We start from the raw sequence: 24,511 nt of genomic DNA on the forward strand, positions 1-24,511 counted from the left end.
GGCCTTCTCCTCTTTGTCTTCGCCTCTTCCATCTCCTATAATAACACTTGTTGGATTTAAGGCCCACCTGGATCCAGGATGATCCCATCTCGAGATCCTTAACTTAATTACATCTGCAAAAGGCTTTTTCCAAATAAGGTCACAAGCACAGGTTCCAGAGGTTAGGATATGGACATATCTTTTTTTTGGGGGGGGGGCACCTTTCAACACACCAAGCCATCTGAATGGACTGAATTGTGTTCCCCCAAATTTATATGTTGGAGTCCTAACCCTCAGTACTTCAGAACGTGACTGTATTTGAAGGTACAGTCTTTAAAGACTAATTAAGTTAAAATGAGTTTATTAGGGTGGGCCCTAATCCAATATGGCTAGTGTCCTTACAAGAAGAGGAAATTAGGACACAGACATGTAGAAGGAAGATGATATAAAGACACAGGGAGAAGACGGCTACCTACAAGCCAAGGAGAGAGGCCTGGAACAGATCCTCCTTTTATAGCCCTCAGAATGAACCAACCCTGCTGACACTCTGACCTTGGACTTCTAGCCTCCAGAACTGTGAGAAAATAGGTTTCTGTTGTTTAAGCCACCCAGTCTGTGGTACTTTGTTATGGCAGCCCTACCAAACTAATACACCATCCCACCAGGTGAGGGAAGCAGGAAAACCTCCCTGCTTCAGTGGCCATGGAGAAAGGCAAGGCCCTGCATCTCATCAGTACTGCACACTAGAGGTTGTTCCTAATCACAAATACAGCTGGATGTGAGGCAGTCCAAAGACACAAGGCATTGGGCACCAAAATACTAGTACTGATGTGTTTCTGTATACTACAGAGTAGACACAAGGGGGCACAAGGCGGTGAATCCTAGCTGGGGTCAGGAAATACGACCCAAGCTGAACCTTCAAAGAGAACTGTGTCTGGCAGGTGGGCTAGAGAAGAAAGGTAATTCCAGGCAGAGGGAAGAGATGAGCAAAAAGCACGAAGACCTCAAATGTCTAAACCGTTCAGAGAATCGCAAGTCACAAAGGTGACACCAGGTAAGGAGCTTGTGCCTGAGTGTGAATCAGCTAAGTTGCTAAGCTGACGGCTTTTTGGGGACCGGCGATGTTGAGTAGCACCGTAGGGCACAGGGCATGGAGCTGGGGGCTGGGACATCATAAGGGACAATGCTGGGCGTGGGCTGGGGAGGGCTTCATGACCTGTTGAGGTATTTGGACTTTCTCTTTAAGTCCGAAGAGGGGGCGCAAGACATGCCTGTGACAGTGCTGTAGAGGATGGATTCCAGGGCACAGAGCTGCGAAGGCAGGGAGATTGGTGGGTTGGGAAACCACTGTATTAATCTGCTCTCCTAAACCCAGTTCTTTTTTTTTTTTTTTTTTGGCTGCGCCACACGACTTACAGGATCTTAGTTCCCCAACCAGGGATTGAACCCGTGCCCCGGCAGTGAAAGTGCCGAGTTCTAACCACTGAACTGCCAGGGAATTCCCTAAACCCAGTTGCTTATTCCAGTGTTGGTTTGTGACAGTGTTTTCATCAATCTGTAGTAAAATTATACATTTTTAAAAGGTAGAGTAAATTTTTCATAAAGCTGAATTTTATTTAATTTTAAAGGACTTCTTCAGTTCAAAATTATGACCTCCCAATGTCTGTGGGATAAACTGTTTATTCATCGATGCAAACATGGTGTCAGTGAATAACAGGTTTTTAAAAAAATATAGGTGTGTGCTAGCCTTCAAGTGAAGAAGCAGCTGGTCCCTCTGGTTCTCCAAATGTCCCTTTGAGATTTTCCGGGTCCGTGAAACCCACAAGAGTGGGAACTCCTGGATTACTAGGGGAGGGCATAAGCTCAGGCTGAGGCAGTGGGGAAGGAGACAGGGAGACGCATAAGGGGAATGAGACGGAGGTGGACTCTATAAGACAACATACTTGACAGTCCAGATTTTACTGGACTTCGCACATGGACTCTCTTCCTGAACGTCAAATATACAATCAGATTTTTTTCAGTAATATCCCATGAGCGCCTCTTTTGGGTCAATTGTATTATAAACATATTTTATAAAATACACCAATACATAGTTCATTCTCACATTTCTCCCCTTAATTCCATTCTTAGAATAACCATCACATGATTTATAGTCTTACGGTTGACTACATGGGCTTCCCGTAAAAGCTCCTTCTTGAACAATCATTTGACGAGAAGATTCTAAAATGACCATGAGATTCCTTGTCATGCAACCTGCCGAAACCTTCTTCCCTCAGAGGAAAGGGGATGGGTATTGTGCTGCTTCTCTTCTGGCTTTGCCTTTCGTGATATCAGAACCATCTTCTTCCCAGCTCCTGTTCCCGGGAGCCTATTGCCTCGACTTTAACACAGACTGAGAGCTGGTTTCATCAAATTGACATGAGCAGCAAATGCCGGGGGGAAGCTGGGGGTTATATTCTCATTTGTCTTCAATCTCATATTTGACTTTCTTGTTCTTCTCTGGCATTCTCTAATCTACACAATCAAGATGAACAGTGACAAAGTCACAATGAATAAGGCCTAGCCGGTGCCCGCGGAGAGGCAGCCTTGGTTAATAGATCTCATAATGCATATTGTGCTTCCTCATTTCCTACTTTTTTGTATTCTCCACCCGGCACAACCCCCCGCCCCTCACACAGACACACATTCCTCGCCTAGATATTACCACCTTCATTTCCTTTATTTAGATTCTGGAGATACTATTCTATTCTGATATGAAGTCAAATACACAGTCTTCGAACATTTTAAAAAAAAAACAAGTATTCTTTGGGACTATTTGATCTTTCCCCTAAAAGAAACCCCCTCATTTTGTCCACATTCTTTCCACATATATTTACTCCAGGGTAACCTTTCGGTCCCTCTTGGGATTACAGAGAGGGTCCTATTCTCCCAGTGCTACATATTTTGTTACTTGAAAGCCCTGAGTTTGTTCTGCTCATAGGATTTCAATTAGAAATGCCAGCTGCCCTGCTCCTACCATTTCTACTATAATCTCTGGTGTATCATTAAGTGGTTCTGTGTAGCATAGGCAATACTAATTAGAACAGCACCCTGGTTTACATGCCTCATTATTTAGAGGGAGTAATACTCAGAGTTAAAGGATCACCCCAAATTATATTTATTTATTTTATTTTTATGGCTGCGATTGGTCTTAGCTGCAGCACACAGGATCTTCATCGAGGAATGCGGGATCTTTTGTTGCGGCGTGTGGGCTTCTCTCTAGTTGTGGCGTGTGAGTTTTTCTCTCTCTACTTGAGGTGCACGAGCTCAGTAGTTGTGGCGTACGAGCTCAGTAGTTGTGGCGTACGAGCTCAGTAGTTGTGGCGTGCAGGCTTAGTTGCCCCACGGCATGTGGGATCTTAGTTCCCCGAACAGGGATGGAACCCATGTCCCCTGCATCAGAAGGTGAATTCTTTACCACTGGACCACCAGGGAAGTCCCCACCCCAAATTATAAAAGCTAACACTGCTTGCTACCTTTGCTGCTCTATCAGTAAATCATATGCTTGGTCCCTACGGTGTCATTCAACCGTTATTCGGTGTCACTCTCGTATTCACCTGTAGCTTCTTGAGAGTGAGCGCCACCCATCTCTGTTCTTCTCAGAGCTACCAAAAGCAACAGTTGCCTAGTAGTTTCTTAGTCGGTATTTCTTGGATTAAGTCTAATTACTCTAGAACCCTAATAGCACATAGCTAACCTCTCCTCTAACATGTATGGGGGCTGACTATTGGTGATCCATGGTCTCCTAACCTCATTTTTTTTCTTGCTCTGCACAATCTCTTGATTTAATTCACTCCCTTTCTGTGGTGGGCTGGGTTTTAAATTATAAATGCTAACTACCTCCGGGTGAAAAACAGTTTTTAATAAACACCTTACTACCTCTTCACTGGACCAGCCCAACAACTTTAATTTTTTAATTGTGCAGAGATTTTTCCATGTAAATAGAAATGATAGTTAACTGGTTCCTTGCCTTTGCCTCTTGGGTCCATCCCCTGGACCAGGCTGGTGCTCAGGAGATTCTGTTTTTTAAGCTATTTGAGTCAGACCAAACTGTATTTGGTTGTGTCTGAACACTATATGCCTTCTCTCTTTGGGAATAAATGGTAAAAGTTAAAAAAAAAAAGTCACTGCCAAGTCCTAGGATAATGATGATTTTTAAATGATTTCTAGTCCAGCCTGCTGCCCTGAGCTTCATATCCCTCTTACTTGGTTGTCCTTCAGATACCACAAAAACAATACGTCCAAACCTGAACCCTCCCTCGGATGTATTCCCTCTGACACTGAACTGTAGCACCATCTAAAGGGCCCTCTTTTTTATTCTTCTCTGCCTTTCTTCACATATTTTTACCATAGACACCGACTGAGTGCTGTGTAAATTGCAATACTCAACAAGGATGCAGCGATCATGAGATCCACTGTCCCTATCTGGAAAATATTGCCATCAATTACAGAACATAAGGGATATATACAAACAGCCCAGGCCATACTACAAAATATAATGTGTTACTGATCACTGTGGCAATTCCGTTACAACACCTAGTCCTTCTTACAGCCTCTTTCCTGAAGATGCATACATCTTAAGTAACCTTCTCTGGCTGTATTCACATGCATTCCAAAGGAAGCGTTTGTCACAGTTTATATATGGTCATTACCAAAGTTTCCTTTTGTTTGCCTTTCATTCTCACTCTCTCTCTCCCTTTATTTTAGGATGGAGGTGGTAGATCTTACAGGATCAGCCTTATCAGTACCACTGCTTCCTCTTCAGTGTGTTCTTTGCCTTAACTCTTCATCAGTCACCAAGTCCTATTAATGTGATGCTCTCTCCTTAATAGCTCTTGTATTTTCCCCCTCCTAAGCATCCTTAATATCATTCTTTGTCTAAAGTATTTAACTAGGTTCTTTCTCTGTGAACCTGTCCAGGAAATACTAGTCTACACTCTTGCCATAGATTTCTGGAAACCAGATCAGATTTTGTCATTTCTCTCACTGACATAATTCTATGGCTCGCCATTGTGTCCGGGATAAAATCTAACTCCTTAGAAAGCTAAACTAGGTCCTATGTGGTCTGACTCCTACGTACTCTTACAGCATCACCTGTCCTCCCTTCCTCCCTCCCTCCCTGTCGACTGTCTAGGTAAGAGTGTGAACTCTGGAATCTAACCTTCTGGTTTCAAATCCTGGCTCTGCTATGTGACCTTGGAAAGTCACTTATGTTCTCAGTTTTCTTGTCTATAAAATGGGGACAAGATAGTTCCTGTTTCATATAGTTATTGGGTAGATTGAATGAGTTAATATATGTTAAATGCTTATAACCGGCCCTGGATGGTAGTAAATAATATATGTTGTGTGTACATGTATGTGTGTTTTGCTATTATTGTTAAGTTACTTGAAGTTCATCAAAGATTATAATTAGTCTCATTCTTTTTTTTTTTGTATATGCTGTTTCCTATGGCTAGAATCATACACTCCCACTTTACCTGACTTACCCCTACTGTCTTCGGAGCTCCAGCTTGGTTGTCAGTCTCTCAAGGGAGCATTCACACACACACCCCCGCCCACCCCCTCCCCCCCAGGCTGGATGAGTTGCCTCTCCTACGTGCTCCTATAGCACCTGTACACACCTGGATCATAACATGCATCATACCAGATGTGGGCTCTTGGCATTTGTGGTTTTAAATACTTGTGATGGCCCAAAGGTCCATGAGGTAGTAATTTGTAATAGGTTTATTTTATCTGTTAATCTTTCTATCTATCAATCAATCAGTCTATCTATAGATCGATAGACAAAATAAGGCAAGGCATAAGTAGCTTGGGGATTCAGAAGCTCAGAAGCTCTCGGGATGTATCCATACCAATAGTAAAGGTTCTACCATATTTTAATTTTCTATTTCTTTGTATGTTTCCCGTATTAAATTTTGGATTCCTAAATTGGGGGACTTAAAAAAACCTTTATCCCTAGTGCCTTATATTTATATAACAGAGGTTTAAATAATATGTACTGAGTGAATGAATGTGTATTTTTAATTTAATACAGATTTTTTTACCCAAAAGCTGACTTTGCCCCTGAGCCATAGTTTGAGGTGCTGACCCTCTTCCCAGGAAAATATACACACATGGTTAACCTCAAAATTTCAAAAGGTTTGAGTCACCTTTGCCCTCAAGGACAGTTACCCATTTATTCAAGGAGAAAGGGAGAAAGAATGCGTTTTTTAATACTAAATGATCCAGAGATGTATGGCTGATAAAGTAAAAGGACTCATTTGAATTCAGTTTTTTAAAAGATAGATACTACCCTATTTTGTCTTTGCCCAGCAACTTCTTGGAAAAGATAACATGATTCGTTTTCAAGAGAGGCAAATTTGGATCATAATTTAGTAAACTTATAGAAAGTCAGTTATCTTTATAGGTGTTTGGGGGCTATGATTCGGGGATATAGAAGAAAAGTTCCCCACCCCTGCTTTCACCCGAGTAGCTCACACATGCCTGCTGCACTATCTGAAATTCTTTTCATTCGCTACACTTTGTGACTAAGGCTCAGAACACTCTGTCCTCAGTGGCATATCCGAGAGGGTGAATGCATTTGGGCACTAATGCCTGAAGGAAAGGTGCTTAAACAGCCAGGGTGGCTGGTCAGGGCAGGAAGGTGAATCCCAGGGGACAGCCTTTAGCTTTGCCACTAGCATGGAGGCTCAGACGACAACATCATCTCCTTTATGATTAAGGCAGGCTCTAAAATTGCAAAAGGAAAGATGAGATCTTTTGGCTAGTAGCTCTTTCAAGACTCTTCCTAAATGTTCTTCCTAAAAAGCCAAGCTTCGTGGCTCTCAGTGGTACAGATCGTATACCTGCATATGACTGAGAGATAACATGTTAAAATGTATATGCATATTCTGAAGACCAGAGAGAAGCTTTCCAAAGCACACCCAAATCAGTGCTTCTTAAAGAGGGACCAAGAGTGGAGTGGATGGGGAGCTCGGGGAAGTTCGGGGACCATCCTGAGAATCACTATGTATAATAAAGGGGTACAGTTCGTGGCACTGAGGTGCACACACAAAGGATGTGAAGACCGAGGAAAATGGTTGAGAACTATGATCAAGATTAAAGTCCATGTGCCTCATTTACAGGTAAGGAATCAGGTCCCCAGGTGTTACAGGATGGGCTTTTCCTACCACGCCAGACATCTCTTCAGACCTCATTTTACACGCCAAGACCTCTCCATTACAAAGTGCTTTCTGTCATAGAAGGTCCTTTTTTTAAAAGTAACTCAGAGTCTTTTGATGAGCTTCATGACAGACCTGCTCTATTATGAAAAAAGAAAAAAATAAATGTGAACAACGAAGAATAACTAAGAATACTTGTCAAAGTGACATGGAAATAGCTGATAATATGAGCAAATATTGAACAGTTAAATTGTACTGGAATGACTTAATAACATTTAGTCATATCTCTTAAATAGTTACATTTAATTAAACCACTGGATTCAAAGTTGACTCTCAGTGCTTGTAACTTTTCGAGGAACAAGATGAAATCATCCAATTTAATTTTGGGAGCAAGTACTGTATGTTTTACAGAAAGCTGAGGAATTGATTCAGAAACTACTCTTATAGTTCTGGCATGTTTCATATATTAACAGTTCTTTCTAATCCCTTCTTCTCTGGGTAATTTATGCATATGTCAAGAGGTCAACCTGGGCTGTAGCTGGTTCAATATTTTTATTATGTAAAATGAACTTTAGTATTTGTTTTTTTCCTAATAGGCCCTGTATTCCCTTCAAAGGCTCATACAGAGTGGTTCGTTGTGTGAAGGGCCTCGCTATTTGATTCCACTCCTACTACTTTGCATTTACATTACACATTGAGAAAATTATGAACAACAACTATCACTTCTGAGGGTGGAAACTGCCATGAATCACAAAGACAAGAAGTAATTTTCTGTAATCACAAGATGACTCAGGTTAGTAGCTTTCAGCTATCACAGCAATTCACATAATATGAGCATATTCGGGAAACCTAATTAGTCCCAATTCCTATAATTTAAAATTTATGACAATGTGATATAAGGTAAGCTGGAGTTTATTTTTGCACTAGGTGGAAAAAAGAATTTGAAAATAGTTGTCCAGGGTGAGTTAAAATGACAAGAATGTATTTAGTGTTTTATTAGAGAACAAAATGTGTTTCTAGGACTTAAGCATATTGTGAAATGATAGTTTTTATCATTCAAAAGGTTGCGGTATAATTTGTACTTGAAAATAATATGTAGGTGTTACATTTGAAGTATCATATATTAAAAGGTTTTAAAAAAACCTATGTATTTTATAATGAAGTCTTTTTATAATGTAAGTAAAGTCTTTGAACTGTCCAGACCAATTTGTATTTTCACTTTAGAATTACAGTTTGAATCTATCTTTGAGATTTAAAGCAGTTCTATTCTCTTTTTTTAAATATTGTGTCTTCTGTGGCATTTATAACAAGAGAACAATTTACAGTTATTTATATTTGTTTTTAGTTATAAAAATGTGACTATTGTGTGTCTAGGGTATATCTCTGAAACAGGCCTCTGCAAGGGAAGGAAATTATGAAACACAAAACACAACCGGGAAAGCTCAGTCTTAGCCCTGCTTCCTGAGTGCCTCTTGACTCCTACCAGGGGATTAATGATTTATGAACGAATATTTGAGGACCAGTTTATCTGGAGTAAAGCACTGTTGTCTTGCATAGGGAGCTAAGGAAACAGCTCACTGATTCATTAGTTCTACAGTTAATTATTGAGTGAAGGCACTATGATATATATAAAAGAAAGATCAAATTTCAGTTCTGCCCTCCAGGAGCTTCTAATCTAGTTGGGAACATATACAAAGTTGAGAGTTCAAGGTAGTATCAGGAGAAACGCTCTAAGAGTGATAGCGATAATAAATATGCAGTATATAGAAATACTGAGAGAAATTATTATTTTTAGGGATAGCTATCCTTAAAGTCTTTATGGAGGAGAAAGAGGCTGAGCTAGACTTTGAAGGTAAGATTTTGGAAGCGAAGCATTTCAGATGAGAAAGAACAGCCTGCTGGCTTCAGCAAAGACCTGAGTGACGAGCTATAAACAGGGCCCACTCAGGGAAAGGTGAGTAGAGTTCTTTGGGTGGAGCTGAGAATTTGAGCTGTGGCAGTTATAGGACATGGCTGGAAAGCTAGACTGGGACCAGGTCATGGAGGCTTTTGAATGCCAGATGGAGGAGTGCAAGCTTTATCTCATAGAAGTCTCCTGAAGGGTTTTCAACAGAGAGGGGAGATTATCAAATGCACATTATAGGAAAATTATCCAGCATCAGCATGAACTAGAGATTCTAAACTGCTTTTCTTGGGTTCATGGAGGGAAATTACAAGTTACAGCCATCAGGCTAAGAATAGCACATACGCAATGTGGTCTTTGCAGTTGCCTTTTACTATAGGAGTGTATGGTGTCTCCAAGCAAGTGAATATTGATTGAAAAGGAGTATTGCAACCTCCCAGCATTATGGATATATTAGAGGTGACAGGTGTGAGGAGTGGGAGGAAGGCAAGGGGGACAGAGAGACCAACTAGAAAGCTGTAAGAACAGCTCAGATACTAGGTCGTGGCAGTACAGAAAAGAAAGACGGAGAGGTGGCAAAGATGGCAGCACTATGACAACAGCTCTGATCTTCTCTTAGTCTAGCATTGGTTCCAATAGGACATTGCGTCCCACTATGTTCTGTTGCCAGAGGGCTCCAACAGGAGTCCTTTCATCTATGTGTGGCAAGTCCTCTTGGGACTCTGGTGGCCGCAGCACATCTCTTCCACTGTGACACCCCCTGACGTCCATGTGGTGATTGTGAAGATGCATTCAAGTCTGAAATAAAGTGTTTTGCCTGCAAACATCAAAACAAACAAGAGGAGGGATTTGCTGGGAGTATACTAAGTAGCTGATAGAATAGAAGAGCTGCAAACCAAACCTCAGGAAAGGTAAGACTTAGGAGAACCTGGAGGATATTTCCTTTAGTGATTTGACTTCAACTACCTCTTGTCAGTTTCCCAGGGGAGAGAGAATGATTGTCCTAGATTAGGTCATGTGTCCACCCCTGTCCTACGTGACTGGCAGGCTCCAGCATCACTCGAAGTCCAAAGAGAGGTGCAGTTCCTCAAAGGAAGAGTGGGTAAACAGAAATTTTTTAAAGTATTTAATCTCTGAAATGTCTGGGATTGTAAATAATGGTCATAAATGCTTGGGCTCAGGCTTGGGGAGAGATTAAGTATTCCCTCGAATCTTAGATCTCCAAAATTATTTTTCACTACTACCTCTGACAGATTCTCTTCTTTTTCAAACTAATGTCTTACTGTTAAATACACACACACACACACACGTTGACAGAAACCACTTCCAGCAATACCTTGATGCCTCCAGGCTTTCAGGTCCACAGATATTAGTGTCCTTTCTCCCTGCCTCTCTCCTTTCCTTCCTTGGCTCACAATATTAAAGTAAGTTTAAAAAAGTGGGATATAGAACCGTATTCTGTTTTCTCCCAATTTTGTTCTATCTACAGTAAAAAGTATTAGTCTTTATAAAGAAAAAACGGGACAAACTCACATAGTCACAAGTTATCTTCTAACAGAATATGATGGATAGTTTTTACTTTTTCATTATCTAGATGGATAATCAACATCCTTTATGATGAGCTGTTTGTTCCCTTACTTTTGGCTTAAAACATGCACACTGTCCCTCCATAAAGAGCAGTCACTCAGGCACCTGGGCTGAGGCTGCCAGGATCGCAGAGACACTCACTGGCTCGTAAAGCTTCTGCCCAGAAGTGATTCGCGTCTTTTCTGATCACAGGTAACGGTCAAAGCAAGTCCCACGGCTTTGCCTGAATCAAGCTGGGTAGAGAAGTGTTTTCCTAGTTACATGCCCAGAACAGGAAAACCACACATCTGTGACCTGTTGCTGACCACCCTGCTGCTGGAAGCGAGAATGCTGATGTTTGTCTCTTTGCTCCTCTCTCCAGGGGAAACACACCAAGCCACTGACCTCTCCTGTTAACTTCCTATCACTTTCTCTCCTCTCTTCCGCTGTCCAAGGAACCACTTTCCATTGCACTTAAAGTCCAAAATAGTTCTTCAAGTTTTTGGTGCATTACATTCTATGACTTCTCTGTTCCTTTCAAATTACCTTCTCTTCTTTCATGACTCACCAACAAGGCATCAGCTCCAAGGCCTGGAATTTGTCAGGACACAGATTAAGAAGCCTGGCTAAACCAAACCCTACCTTCCTAGCTTCAGCTTGAACCCTATGTTACTACTTTAGTACTAGTCTTACTAGCTTAGTCATATTACTGGATTCACAAGGAATTTGCATATGTGTATACTGCAGGAAATTTAAATCCACAGACTGTTGAAAATGTCATATTGGATGGCCCCAACTCTACAAATCAATTTCATGGTCAGCTATATATTCTGCAGAATATAATCTTAAATGTAAAATAAACAAAATGGATTTATATTGTTCACACACTTTATAATAGCTCTTTGAGGTTACTTGTTTATAGTAGAAGGAGGGCAACTTGGGGGGAAGACTTAGAGAAAGGTCTCCACGGGGTGCTGTTCAGATACTACAAATTCTGAGCTTGTAGTTGGAGCCAGATGGAGGGGAATCAAGTTTATGCTGATTGCCAATTAACATTGGCAAGTGCAATAAAGTATTAAAATTTATTTGTTTTACGGTTCTCAAGACTGTATTGCCTGATTGATTCCTTGAGGGGGGAAAGTTTTAAACAGACTTAAGTCTACTGAGATTTTGATTAAAGAGAAAAGCACTCAGTGTTTGGGTTTTTCTCATGTGTAGGCAGTTATAGCCAGACATATGTTTACTTTGTAAATTCTAGTTGAGGGTGCAATATAAGCTGTTTCAGTTTGGGTGGAAGTTTTGTCAGACATCACAAATGAGATTTGTACTCTGTCAGGAGTTTGCCAGATTTTTTGCAGGGACTGTGGCCAGGTCCGTAGTAATTAGGGATAACCTACTGCTAGTTTGTTTTAAGAGTAAATCCTGAAAAGCTCTTCCTCACAGTTGAGGGAATGATGGAATTAGAATATTATCATTTGGTGATAGTATTACTCAGCCATAAAAAAAGAATGAAATTCTGCCATTTGCAGCAACGTGGATGGACCTAGAGAATATTATGCTTAGTGACATAAGTCAGACAGAGAAAGACAAACACCATATGATTTCATTTACATGTGGAATCTAAAAAATAAAACAAATGAATGTATGTAACAAAAGAGAAACAGACTCACAGATATAGAGAGCAAACTAGCGGTTACCAGTGGGGGAAGGGGAGGGGCAAAGAGGGTTATGGAATTAAGAGATATAAACTACTACGGATAAAATAGATAAGCAACAAGTTTACATTGTACAGCACAGGGAAATACAGTCATTATTTTGTAATAACTTTAAATGGAGTATAATCTATAAAAATATTGAATCACTATGTTGTACACCTGAAGCTAATACACTATTTTAAATCAACTATACTTCAATTAGAAAGAGGCATCAATGGATTGGATGCTATAAGTGGTGAGTGAGATGATGAGAAATAGGATATTTACATGGTCTCAAAGTATCTCTCATATTTCTTAAACAGAAAGCCGGGGAGGGGTAGGCACTTCACAGTGGAGTAACTAATCAGATGCCATCTTACCCAAGTGCTTCCTACTTCCTAGAGTGGGAGTAGGGAGGGGGTGGGCGTATGGAGGGAACACAGAGGCTGTGCAAGGACAATCCCTTCTCTTACCATATTCCCATCTACAAGCTTGTGGGTGTAGGGTCCCCTCTCTTCCCACACTCCCTAGGTTACTCTCTTCTACCAAAGCCAATGTTACCCTCTGTACTCAGAGTCCATTCTGGTTGTTTGTTTGCTTATTTGTTCATTTTTTGAAGGTCTGCTGTGTGCTAACTACTGAGGATTCAGCGTTAAGTAAGATAAGTCCTCGTTACCTAGGATCTTCCAGCCAGTGCTAGAGAAAAATATCTAACAGACTGTTACAGCCCTTGGTAATCTGTAGAGGATGCATGGGATGCAACAGGAGTACAAGGGGCAGGACTGAGCTAGCTGGTATGCACGAGTAGGGTCAAATGGGTTCTCCAGAGATCAATAATACTTTCATATTGACTGGTAAAAAGCCACATTCTGAGCCCTTCCCTGGGATACTCCTCACTCACATGCCACAAGACAATAATTAAAAGATCAAACCCCAAATAAGCAGAGGCCTCTAAGAGCTGCTCTTGTACTTTGCCCACTCCTTTCTGATTGCCCTTATCCTGCATGGAAGTCAGGGAAGTCTTCCTGGAGGAGGCGATGCCTATGCCAAGGATGAACAGGAGTTCACCTGGTAATGCACAGCACCCGTCCAGCCCCTGGATGACACGGGCTGTGTCATGCCTGAGAAGCCACAATCACTGAGTATTACAGGTGCATCTGATGCTGGGGAAGGACGGTGAGAAATGGCTTCAAGAGGAAAATGGAGGCCGGATCAAAAAGAGCCTTGTATGCCCCCTGAGATACCTGAACTTGATCAAACAAGCTATAAAATGCCTTTGAAGAAGTCTAAGATAGGAAGCAACACAGTTAAGACTTACGTTGTAGAAAAACAATTGTGGCATAATTGAAGGAAAGGGATTGAAGGGCAAACAAACAAACAAAAACTGTTCACAGCCTGTTGAAGCAATTCAGGCAAGAAATGAGGACCTTTTCTAAGACAGAATCAGTAGGATATAGAGAAATGGTTGGAATCCAAAAAAATTAAAAAGGTAGAATCAGTCGGGCTTTGTGATTGGATTGGAGTGCTGAGTGACGTGCTATGAAATTTTAAAATCTATTTAGCATCCGATAGAACGATTTTATCCAAAGTGAACCTTTGCTAAGACCTTTGTGTATGCTTCCAAAATTAAGAATTGATCTTCCAGAGAAACATACTATAATTAGCTCATTCCCAAATGACTGTTTTCCGAAGATGTGCAGGTAAGAAGGATGCATTTGCTAGTCTTTTGACAACTCTGGTGAGGTTCCAGTGAAGGCTGTGTTCTTTGCAGCTTATAAGAAAGTATAAAAACAGGGACTTCCCTGGTGGTCCAGTGGTTAAGGCTCCGTGCTTCCAGTGCAGGGGCTGTGGGTCTGATCCCTGGTCAGGGAACTAAGATCCCACATGCTGCGAGGCATGGCCAAAAAAAAAAGTATAAAAGCAGCACAATCTTGGCAGCTGTAAGTTCCCAATTTTAGGAAATCCGCATCGCCATCAGCCATCTCTGGTGCCTACTCTGAACTGCATTCCTTGGCGTGGCCCTGTTTTCCCCAGGATGGATCATGCAGCTGCCCAGCTGGAGAAGCAGCACGTGCACGATGTGTATGAGAGCACCGCTCCTTACTTCAGCGACTTGCAGAGCAAAGCCTGGCCTCGTGTCCGCCAGTTCCTCCAGGACCAGAAGCCTGGCAGCCTCATCGCTGACATAGGTAACCCGGGGCGGTGCCACGTAATCTGAAATATATTCCATCATGCCTTTCCTTTTCAGATTCATTTTTCATTTCTGTTCTAACCAGAAGTCTGAAATTGTGTCCTTGGCATGTCAGCACCTGGAATATTCACTTTATAGCAGAGATTCATACAGTCAAGTCAGAAAGTAGGAAAGCCCCTCAAATCTACATATAGACAGTGGCAATTTTTTCAGAGCCTTCGTGCACATCCTCCCACGTCAACCTGACGTTGCTTGAATAAATCAGGATTGAAATGGCCGCTTGTGAAATTGACCATTTTAAATTCAGAGTTGACTTCCCTGGTGGCGCAGTGGTTAAGAATCCGCCTGCCAGTGCAGGGGACACGGGTTCGGGCCCTGGTCTGGGAAGATCCCACATGCCGCAGAGCAACTAAGCCCGTGCGCCACAGCTACTGAGCCTGCATGCTAGAGCCCGCAAGCCACAACTACTGAGCCCACGTGCCACAAGTACTGAAGCCCGTGCGCCTAGAGCCCGTGCTCTGCAACAAGAGAAGCCACCGCAATGAGAAGCCCACGCACCGCAATGAAGAGTAGCCCCACCTCGCCGCAACTAGAGAAAGCCCTCACGCAGCAGCGAAGACCCAACACAGCCAAAAAATTAATTAATTTATTTATTTAAAAAATACTTTAAAAAACACTGAATGATTTAAAAAAATAATAAACTTAGAGACATTCACATTCGTGAATACAGTGTTTTGGTGGCTCACGCTGAGTAGCTCTCACGCCTTCTACAGAAGAGCCAGAATTGTGAGGTTATAGAAGAGGTCCTATAACCTCTTAATGAATCTCATGGATCCTTTCCCTTAACTATTCCTTAGGGGTCTTATTATTAGAGCATATCTTTAATTAGATCATATCTTCATAATCAAGCAAATAATGATTTGCTTGGAGGACTTTGGCTCAGTATCTTTTGGAATCTAGAAGTGGTAAATCACAGCCCAGGAGATCTAAGATTAAGTTTTAAGATATGGTAGGATTCCTATTTGAAGCATGCCCACTTAAAACTGCTTTCTAGCAATTACATGCATACGGCACCGTAAGAATCGTAAGTCTACAGTTACAAGTTCCGTCTAATTTGACATTCGCTCTAAATTTTGGTAAGAGAAACAGATGTGCCCAGGGCTTTTGGCTTGTTAAAGATGGTGCGAGCAGTGTAGAATTTGGGGAAGGGGTACATGTCACGTAGAAGTGGAGAGTCTTTAAAAACATCTGTATCATGTCAACTTAAAAAAAAATCTGGTTTCATAAAATGCAGTGAGTTTGGAACTCTTACCACTCATAATATAAGCAAAGTACCAGAATCTTAAATCAACTGGGAGGAAAAGGTTTGGGGACAACAGAATATATATGCTACTTTCTCATACCTTACACCAAAAATTCCAAATGGAGCAAAGATTTAAGTATAAGAAAATGAATTCATTAAAGGACTAGATGATGACTATATAATTTTAAAAAATATTCTCAAAAGCAAAAGGCCTCTCAATGTATGACACATAAAAAGGGAGAAGTCATAAAATAAAATACAGTTGGTTGTCATTATCCACAGTAGTTAGGTTCTATAAAGTTTCTGTGAACCCTGAATTAGTGAATACTGAGTTATTGCCCTAGGGGAAATACTGGATTAGGCTCCTAGGAGCCTGTGGTCACAATATTTTTGTCAACTGATCAATAACTAACCTTGTTTCATGTGTGTTTCTGTTTAAAGCTTTACACACATGCGCTGCCAGTACAGACTTGGGCACTGCAAATAAATTTTAGCAATAGGTGAAGAGGCAGATACAGAGTCTGTGAGTAATGAGGATTAATTGCATTGGTATTTTTGACAACATAAAATTTAAAAGGTTCTACAAGGCAAATTTCTAGACAAATACATAAATGAAGTAAAAAACCAAAAACAAACTAGGTAAAAATATCTGCAATATATCTGATAGAAAAATAGACAATTTTCTTACTCTATGGAGCCTTCTTCAAAGTCAGTATGAAAAAGACCAACAACCCCCCTGCAAAATGATGAAACCATATGAACAAACAGTTCAAAAATGGGGGGAATACAAATTGCTTAAAATTTTTTTGATAGGTAATCCATTTAAATGGCTTAACAACAAGGTACAAAAAAATGTACAGTGAAAGATATTCTCTCATCCCAGTCTTCCAGCACCAAGTAACCCACATCAGAGGCACCATGCTCTTAGCTTCTTGTATAATCTTCTTGAGGTATTTCACATAAATATAAGCATATTTGTGCATATAAGTGTGCGCATGGGTGGATTTCCCTTTTTCAATTACACAAATTAGTATGTTATACAAACGGCTATACACCTAGCTCTTGTTTCTTTTAATATATTGAGATCACTCCACGTTTGTTCTCATAGAGCTGCTAACTATTAAAAGCTGCATAGCTTTCTATGCTAATAACACTATACCAACAGATATGTATGTTGTTTGCTGTATTTTGCTACTACAAATTATGGCACAAATAATATTCTTTAAGTACCGCTGTGCAAATCAATAATTATATCTAGTAAATGTTATTCACCCATCTGTATCTTTTGATTTTTATACTATTTATACTTTTTACCACTCAATAAGTAAATAAGAATATTTTGATTATACAGTGAAAGACAAGTTTTAAAATAAAATTGAAATTAAGAAGAAATCAATGAAAAGGAAAGAAAGAAGCCCAAAGGGATTAGTAGGAAAAAAAAGGAAGTAGAACAATACGACTATCTCCAAAAGGAAATATTTTTTCTTTCTAGGTTTTCCACTTAGCTAAAATCATCAACAGTTTAATTTGACTGGTTATTAGATTAGCAATTTATAATTAATGACTAATAAAACTTTGCATAGGTAATAAACACGCAGAGGTAATCAGGTTCCAGTTGCCCATACAGGAATTATCTAGCCGCTTCGCTATTTTAGTGGTGCGATTTTTTTATTGGCTAAATTTTATTAAGCACATCACCCCACTCCCAGCTGATCTGCTGAGGTGTGTGATAATGGCTCCTGATGGAAACTAACTCTTCAGGGCAGGTATCAGGAATGAAGTGAGCAGGAACTGTAGTTTAAATATAAAGAGCGTTGATGATTCAGAGACAGCAGAAATGCAAAGTACCCTCAGAAAATCCTGTGATCTTTGCAATTAAGGCAATACCTTTTCCTGAAATGGGCTAGTAATTTAAGGCCATTAGAAGATGGTGCATGCCAGGGATAAATTGGGAGATTGGGACTGACATATACACATTACTATATATAAAATAGATAAAGAATAAGACCCTGCTATATAGCACAGAGAACGCTACTCAATACTCTGTAATGGCCCATATGGGAAAAGAATCTAAAAAAAAAGAGTGGATATATGTATATGTATAACTAATTCACTTTGCTGTCCAGCAGAAAGTAACACAACATTGTAAATCAACTATACTCCAAAAATTTTTTAAAAAATAAACTAAAATAAAAAATAAAACTGAACCACATTTGGTTAACCAAACCATTTTATTATAACCTTATCCCTATATATATAAATCCCGTATTTCTCTCAATTCAAGAAAGTATTAAACTAATAAATTATGAATAACAATGGACTGTAACATTTAAAAAAAAAAAGGTGATCCATGGAGGGTGTTCTGTGGCTTGAGGGCTTTACTTGGATTAGTTTAGGAAGCAGAATAAAGATTAGAACTAGATTCTTTTCTGAGCAAGGTGACCTTTTTACCTGACATCAGAGGCAACTATCCTAATAGTACTGAAATTTTTATTTTTGTATACATAACTAAAACTAATTTTTCAATAATTAAAATTCTTTTTGCCTTTTAACTCTCAATTATTTATTCCCATATTCTGTGGTCAGACTTCATTTGCTAAGTTATTCTCTAATTATCAGTCCTTCTCTGAGTCAATAAAAATTTAGAGCTCCTACTAAGTGGCAGGCACCAGGCCTGCAGAATAAAACATATTGCCTCATCTCTGACTTTAAAAGATGTACATAAAAGGAGAAATAAATAGGCTATATTCTTCCTTTTCCCATAGGAAAAGAGAATTCTCTTTCAGATAAGGTCTTAGCAAAAAACTCTTAATTTATAAAATGTAGTTCTTTCTGCAAACTTCAGAGGGAACATTCAGATTAATTATTTCTAGCAAATACTCGCCCACCATGGGCCAAAACATCTTGTTGAATTGAGGCAATTATCTGTTTTCTTCCTTAGTTGTAGTGAGGTGCAGAATACAAAATAGAGGGGAACGGAAGCAGGCAGACACTTGCTGTTGTATCTCTGCAGTACCACAGAAGGTTATCATTTAATGAGATTTTGTAAAGGAGCATGACTGTTGTGTACAGGAGCTGCAGTATCAAAAATGTTCTGATTTACTTCTTGCATGTTTAAGATAATGGGGTGACTAGGCTTGGCAGTATTCTTGATTTCCTCATTAGGATAAAATCTCCCCTCTCTAGCACCTCGGTGTCTGCACTTAGAAAATGGATAATTGCATCATATTCAGGAGTTCCATTACTATCCTTAAAAATGAATGCCATTAGAAATGAATACAGGGGCCTTCCCTGGCAGTCCAGTGGTTAGGACTCGGTGCTTTCACTGCCGTGGCCCCGGGTTCAATCCCTGGTCGGGGAACTAAGATCCCACAAGCCTCGCGGCATGGCCGCAAATAAAAAAAAAAGAGAGAAACAAATACAGGATATCAAAGGTATCAGGGGCACTGGAAATGTTTCAGGAGATGATGAGATCTGAAAAGACCTCAGTTTCCTCATTGTTACCAGATGCTCTCTGAACACGTCCCTCTAGCTCCAGTGTTCTATGAACCTGTTTTTATTAGTATCTTTGAAGTAATTTTCCCTTTCATTTCTCTAAATGTATCCCCTGAGCCAGTTCAAAACAGCAAAAAATTTTACAAGATTATTTTTCTTAAAATATGAGCATCGTCTTTGAAATGTTCGGGATTTCAATTTTAAAATACTTTGTGAATTATATTTTCCCCATGACTGCCCTCAAATATTGGATCCATTTTTGCAAAAGCATTCTTAGGAACAGTGGCTATGAGATCTAAAATATTTCCAAGACCTCAATCATTTACACTGAAATAATGAAGCTGGAAATCTTATTTTTTATTCACAAGCGCTCCACTGTCTCAGCTGGCATCAATGAATCTTAATTATGCTTTTAGTGTCTCATAATTTTGAATAGCATCTATTAAGGAGGAGTTATCAAAGAGTGTTGCCATGTATTTCAAAAGCAGCAAACTAATCATCTTTGAATAGTGGTAGATATTTTTCAGGCAAAAAAATTTAGAGCTAATGCCAGCAGGTAGGGATATCAACTCTAATGACATCTTTAAATATTTCTGAAAAAAGAAATAGATGATATGTCTGTGCTAGAATAAAATACTAGGTACTAGATCACAGAAGGCTTTGTTTTAACATGAGTATTCCTTTATGTTACTACCTTCTTCACCATAATATCTGTGAGATCTGATTGATCTAAATCTTTAGGCTGTGTAAATCTTGAATTACTTGGGTCTCTGCCACCAGAAAGTGAATGTCAAAAATGGTCTATTTAAGGGACTTCCCTGGTGGTCTGGTGGTTAAGACTCCGAGCTCCCAATGCAGGGTGCCTGGGTTCGATCCCTGGTCAGGGAACTAGATCCTGCATGCCGCAACTAAAGATCCTGCGTGCCACAACTAAGACCTGGTGCAGCCAAATAAACAAATAAATATTTTTTTAAAAAATGGTCTATTTAAGAAAAAATAGTTCTTTGTCAGAGTTGTATTCAGAGTTAATAGAGATCATTTAAAACCTAGCACTGACAACAGATTGGATAAAAAGATGCTGAAATCCTTTTTTCATTCAAATTCAAATTTTAAATTTTTGAAAGGCCTGTTTTATTGCGTTAGTTATTTTATCTATACCCATTGAAAAGCTGTTGACAGTAGTCTGTTTTACATAGCCAGCAAGTGATGAAGGTTCGGCAAGATAACACAAGAATAAATGCCCAGAACATGTAGACCTAAACATAATGAAATATGTGTGTGAAGGTAACTTTTGTAAAGAGACTGGACCCTGTCACTAGGATACTAGGGAACTATTATTTGCTGCTGGAGGCCAGCTGACATTTCTTGATTGTGCTGTCCTGTTAGTTTAGAAAGCCCTATGGACATGACCTCATTAAATATTCAATAAATAATATTTCTTTTTCCCATTTTCGTTTCCTCTTATCTCCTATATAAAAACATGTACGTGCTCTCTGAAGGCTTTTCTTTTTGTTTTTGTGCGTACCTTCAATCCATGTTGTGTTCTGTCTTGATTAGTTAATACAGGCAGACCTCATTTTATTGCACTTCTCAGATACTGTATTGTGTTTTGTACCAACTAAAGGTGTGTGGCAACCCTGCACTGAGCCAGTCTATTGGTGCTGTTTTTCCAACACCATTTGCTCACTTCGTGTCTCTGTGTCACATTTTGGTAATTCTCACAGTATTTCAAACCCTCCACCAGCAAAAACATTATGACTTGCTAAAGGCTCAGATGATGGTTAACATTTTTTAGCAATACACTGTTTTAAAATTAAGGTATGTACATTGTTTTTGTAGACATAATGCCGTTGGACACTGAACAGACCACAGTATAGTGTAAACGTAACTTTTAAATGCACTGAGAAGCCAAAAGAGTCATGTGACTCGCTTCATTGTGACATTCGCTTTATTGCAATGGTCTGGAATGGAACCCGCAGCATCTCCGAGGTTTGCCTGTATCAAGTTATTTCTATTCCCTGTGATAAGACAAAGTAACCGACAATGTTCCACTTTCCATTAAGGATAGCGTGTAACGCAGGTTTTTCTCTTGCAGGTTGTGGAACTGGAAAGTATCTTAAAGTGAACAGCCAGGTACATACCCTGGGCTGTGACTACTGTGCGCCATTGGTAGAGATTGCCCGGCGTAGAGGATGTGAAGTCATGGTATGTGACAACCTTAATCTCCCCTTTAGGGATCAGGGCTTCGACGCCATCATCTCCATAGGAGGTAAGGCAGCCCCGTCACACATTCACTCTTCACCATGAGAATAACGTTACCTGGTTGAGGCTGCTCTCACAACTCAACGTCCATTCTTTGTAGAAAGATCTATGTAATTCATTTTATCTAATTTTTAAAAATATTGCAACTGAACTATTTAACTAAGTTCAAACGTACTTATGGTGGTACATACGATCGTTTTAACTAGTTCAACACTCAAACTGTTGTTTTCTTCTTTTTGATGACTCATTGCAATTTCTTTCACTTATGAGTAAGAAAGTATTGGAGGAATTGTACTCATTGAAAATAGTACTTTGTTCTATTGAAATGAAGCCAGATTCTTTCAACGTGAAGTAGATCTTTAGAAGTCATATTACCATTTTCAGGCCACAGGTGTGCCCTTTATTAGCAGAATACTGTAGGACTAAGGCACTGAATGTCACTGGAAGGATGTGTCACCAACCTGCCACTCACTGTACAAAAGTCGCCGGGGAAGATGGTCCCACCTGGTCCCAGACTGCATTGTTTTTATAGTGCCACTCTGTTCTCTTACTGCCAGAGACTGTTCATAAATCTAGGGAATACATTCCTCATATTCTCCCAACAAGTGTGCCCATAAAATATACATGCCAAAAATGAAAAGAAACAGCAAAAATCCATGCTTGAAATATACACAGGTAAGGGTCATTTTACTCAATACATATACTCCTGAAACTTAGTGTGTTAGTCATATTTAAGCATGCTGGGGAATCATGTTATTTAAGGAAATCTTGTGGCAAATCCTTTCCCAAAGCGAAAAATCTTTTGCAGGGCAAATTATTTCCTCCAACACACTTTAAAAAAATTAACGTATTTGAATATAACAAGCTTTATCAAAGCAAGGTGAATCTATATAAAACTGACTGCTAGATAAACATACGGAATAAGACTGTTTGCTCCGTCCTGGAATAGATGAGAAATCGGTATTTCCACCATTAGCTGGGGACTGTATCTTTGCATAGTGAGGGGATGCCGGCTTGGATGCCATAACCTTGGAACTAGTTAGGACTGGCAGGAGGTGGCTGCCATGGAAACCTGCTCTTTGACAGCCCTACTTCTTTGCGTTTGAAACTGTTAAGTCCATTTGGTTTTAAGCATTAAGAGAAGGGATTCTTGTTGAACCAAGCAACACTATACAATGCTCTGAATCTTTAGTAGGAGGAATTTTTGGTTCGGTCATGCCACCTAAAGAACCACAAATTGGAGAGAGGTCAGAGAAGTGTATTTTTTTGCTCTCCTATTGTTTACTTTAGTTGTAGAGTCTATACAGCTGGCTACCTACAAAGAAGCTGTGCTGTTGAACCACTGTTGCAGGCGTGGGGTTACTGACCAACTTTCTTACTTTGGGGAAATGCTCCATGTTGTACATGGTTAAGTCCTTCTTTTCTTTCAGTTTAAGTCTCCTGCCCACAGAGGAAATGGAGCACACCTGGTTGCCATCTTCCAATGAAAAATGCTTCCTTAGGTGGAAACCCAGCATGTGTTTTTATGAACTGTAACTATAAATTAACGTGGTGCAGTCAATTTCCAATTAGATTTTACATTTAGAACTATATTATGAGAACTTTCAATAAACCATCTCTCCTATGTCCATATATATTTACTTCCCTATTTAGAATTCTGTATGTTGGCATTTCTTGCTAAACATGAAGAAATATAGTTTTAAATATATAGTTTTCCATGTCACTTAATAATGAGACGGTAAGCATCATACCTAATTATACATTCCTTATGTTTTACTCACAGATTACAAAAAGAACAGTCTTTCTGCTTACTTTTAGAATAGTATGACACGTGTCTGTAGAGCTGATTCACTTTGTTATACAGCAGAAACTAACACACCATTGTAAAGCAATCATACTCCAATAAAGATGTTAAAAAAAAAAAAGAATAGTATGACCAAAATTTTATAAAAATTTGTTCATCTATTGAAATAGTGTCAACCAACTATTCGTGCCAGTGGTTCTCAACTTGCGGTTACACTGCCCCCCACCCTCAGGCGACGCCTGTCAATGTCTGGAGACATTTTTGGTTGTCACAACTGGGTATGTGTATGTGCTGCTGTCATCTACTTGCTGCCTCCCCAGCTCCCGCAAGAAAGAATCATCTAGCTTGTTTACAAACGCCAACAATGCTGAGGTTGAAAAATTCTGCTTCATGCTAAACCCACGGATTCTGAATGCTTCCAGTTAGATGAGACAAACACCCTTGAAAAATTAAATAACAATACATCATAAAATCCCAAGATATAACAGGACTTTAAAGATGATCTTGTGTAATTTCTGATTCTGGAGTTCAGTCATTGAATTCTACCTACTTGTTCAATTCAACACCCTATCCTACAGGATACATATACTGAGTACTACTTTTGCCTTTAAATCGTGATTATGATTTTTAAACAACAGGGGACATTTTTATCCTTTAAAATTCAACACAGTTTCCTGACATTGATAAAATTCATATAGATATATGTTTAGGTCCCATTTGGGTTACATTTACAATGTTTCTTAATAGAACATGTATGCATAGGCATGTATAATACATTTTATATGTAATGAAAACTTCATTTGTAAATTTTTTTTTTCAAAAGCATTTGGCTTAAAAGTTACTTAGTATTATATGTTAAATATAAATATAAAATATAATATGAAAGATTCAGATATTTCCTGGGTGAAATTATGGTATTAAAATGGATTATCGCATAACAAATATTTCAGGAATGAAAAATATAAAGATGTTATTCCTTAAAAACAAAACTTCTGGGGGCTTCCCTGGTGGTCCAGTGGCTAAGACTCCGTGCTCCCACTGCAGGGGCCCCGGGTTTGATCCCTGGTCAGGGAACTAGATCCCACATGCCGCAACTAAAGATCCTGCATGCTGCA

The 24,511-nt window shown here is 39.6% G+C and overlaps 1 protein-coding gene across 5 annotated transcripts in view; it reads left to right on the forward strand.

Annotated features, from left to right (window-relative positions):
- Positions 1 to 24,511, forward strand: part of TRMT9B (tRNA methyltransferase 9B (putative)) — a 64,803-nt gene that overhangs the window by 33,980 nt on the left and 6,312 nt on the right. For 2 of the 5 annotated variants that reach the window (XM_082444667.1, XM_082444666.1), the window contains exons 2-5: positions 7,775 to 7,971; positions 10,058 to 10,183; positions 14,376 to 14,530; positions 21,426 to 21,599. In XM_082444667.1, the coding sequence (XP_082300793.1) occupies positions 14,377 to 14,530; positions 21,426 to 21,599 (328 nt within the window). In that variant the 5' untranslated portion in view covers positions 7,775 to 7,971; positions 10,058 to 10,183; position 14,376. Of the gene's footprint in view, positions 1 to 2,109; positions 7,972 to 10,057; positions 10,184 to 13,146; positions 14,531 to 21,425; positions 21,600 to 24,511 lie in introns of those variants that run through there. The other 3 variants (XM_082444665.1, XM_082444668.1, XM_082444669.1) reach the window with 3 other exon arrangements.

Source organism: Balaenoptera physalus (assembly GCF_965194825.1).
Source record: "Balaenoptera physalus genome assembly, chromosome: 21".
Taxonomy (NCBI): Eukaryota; Metazoa; Chordata; class Mammalia; order Artiodactyla; family Balaenopteridae; genus Balaenoptera; species Balaenoptera physalus.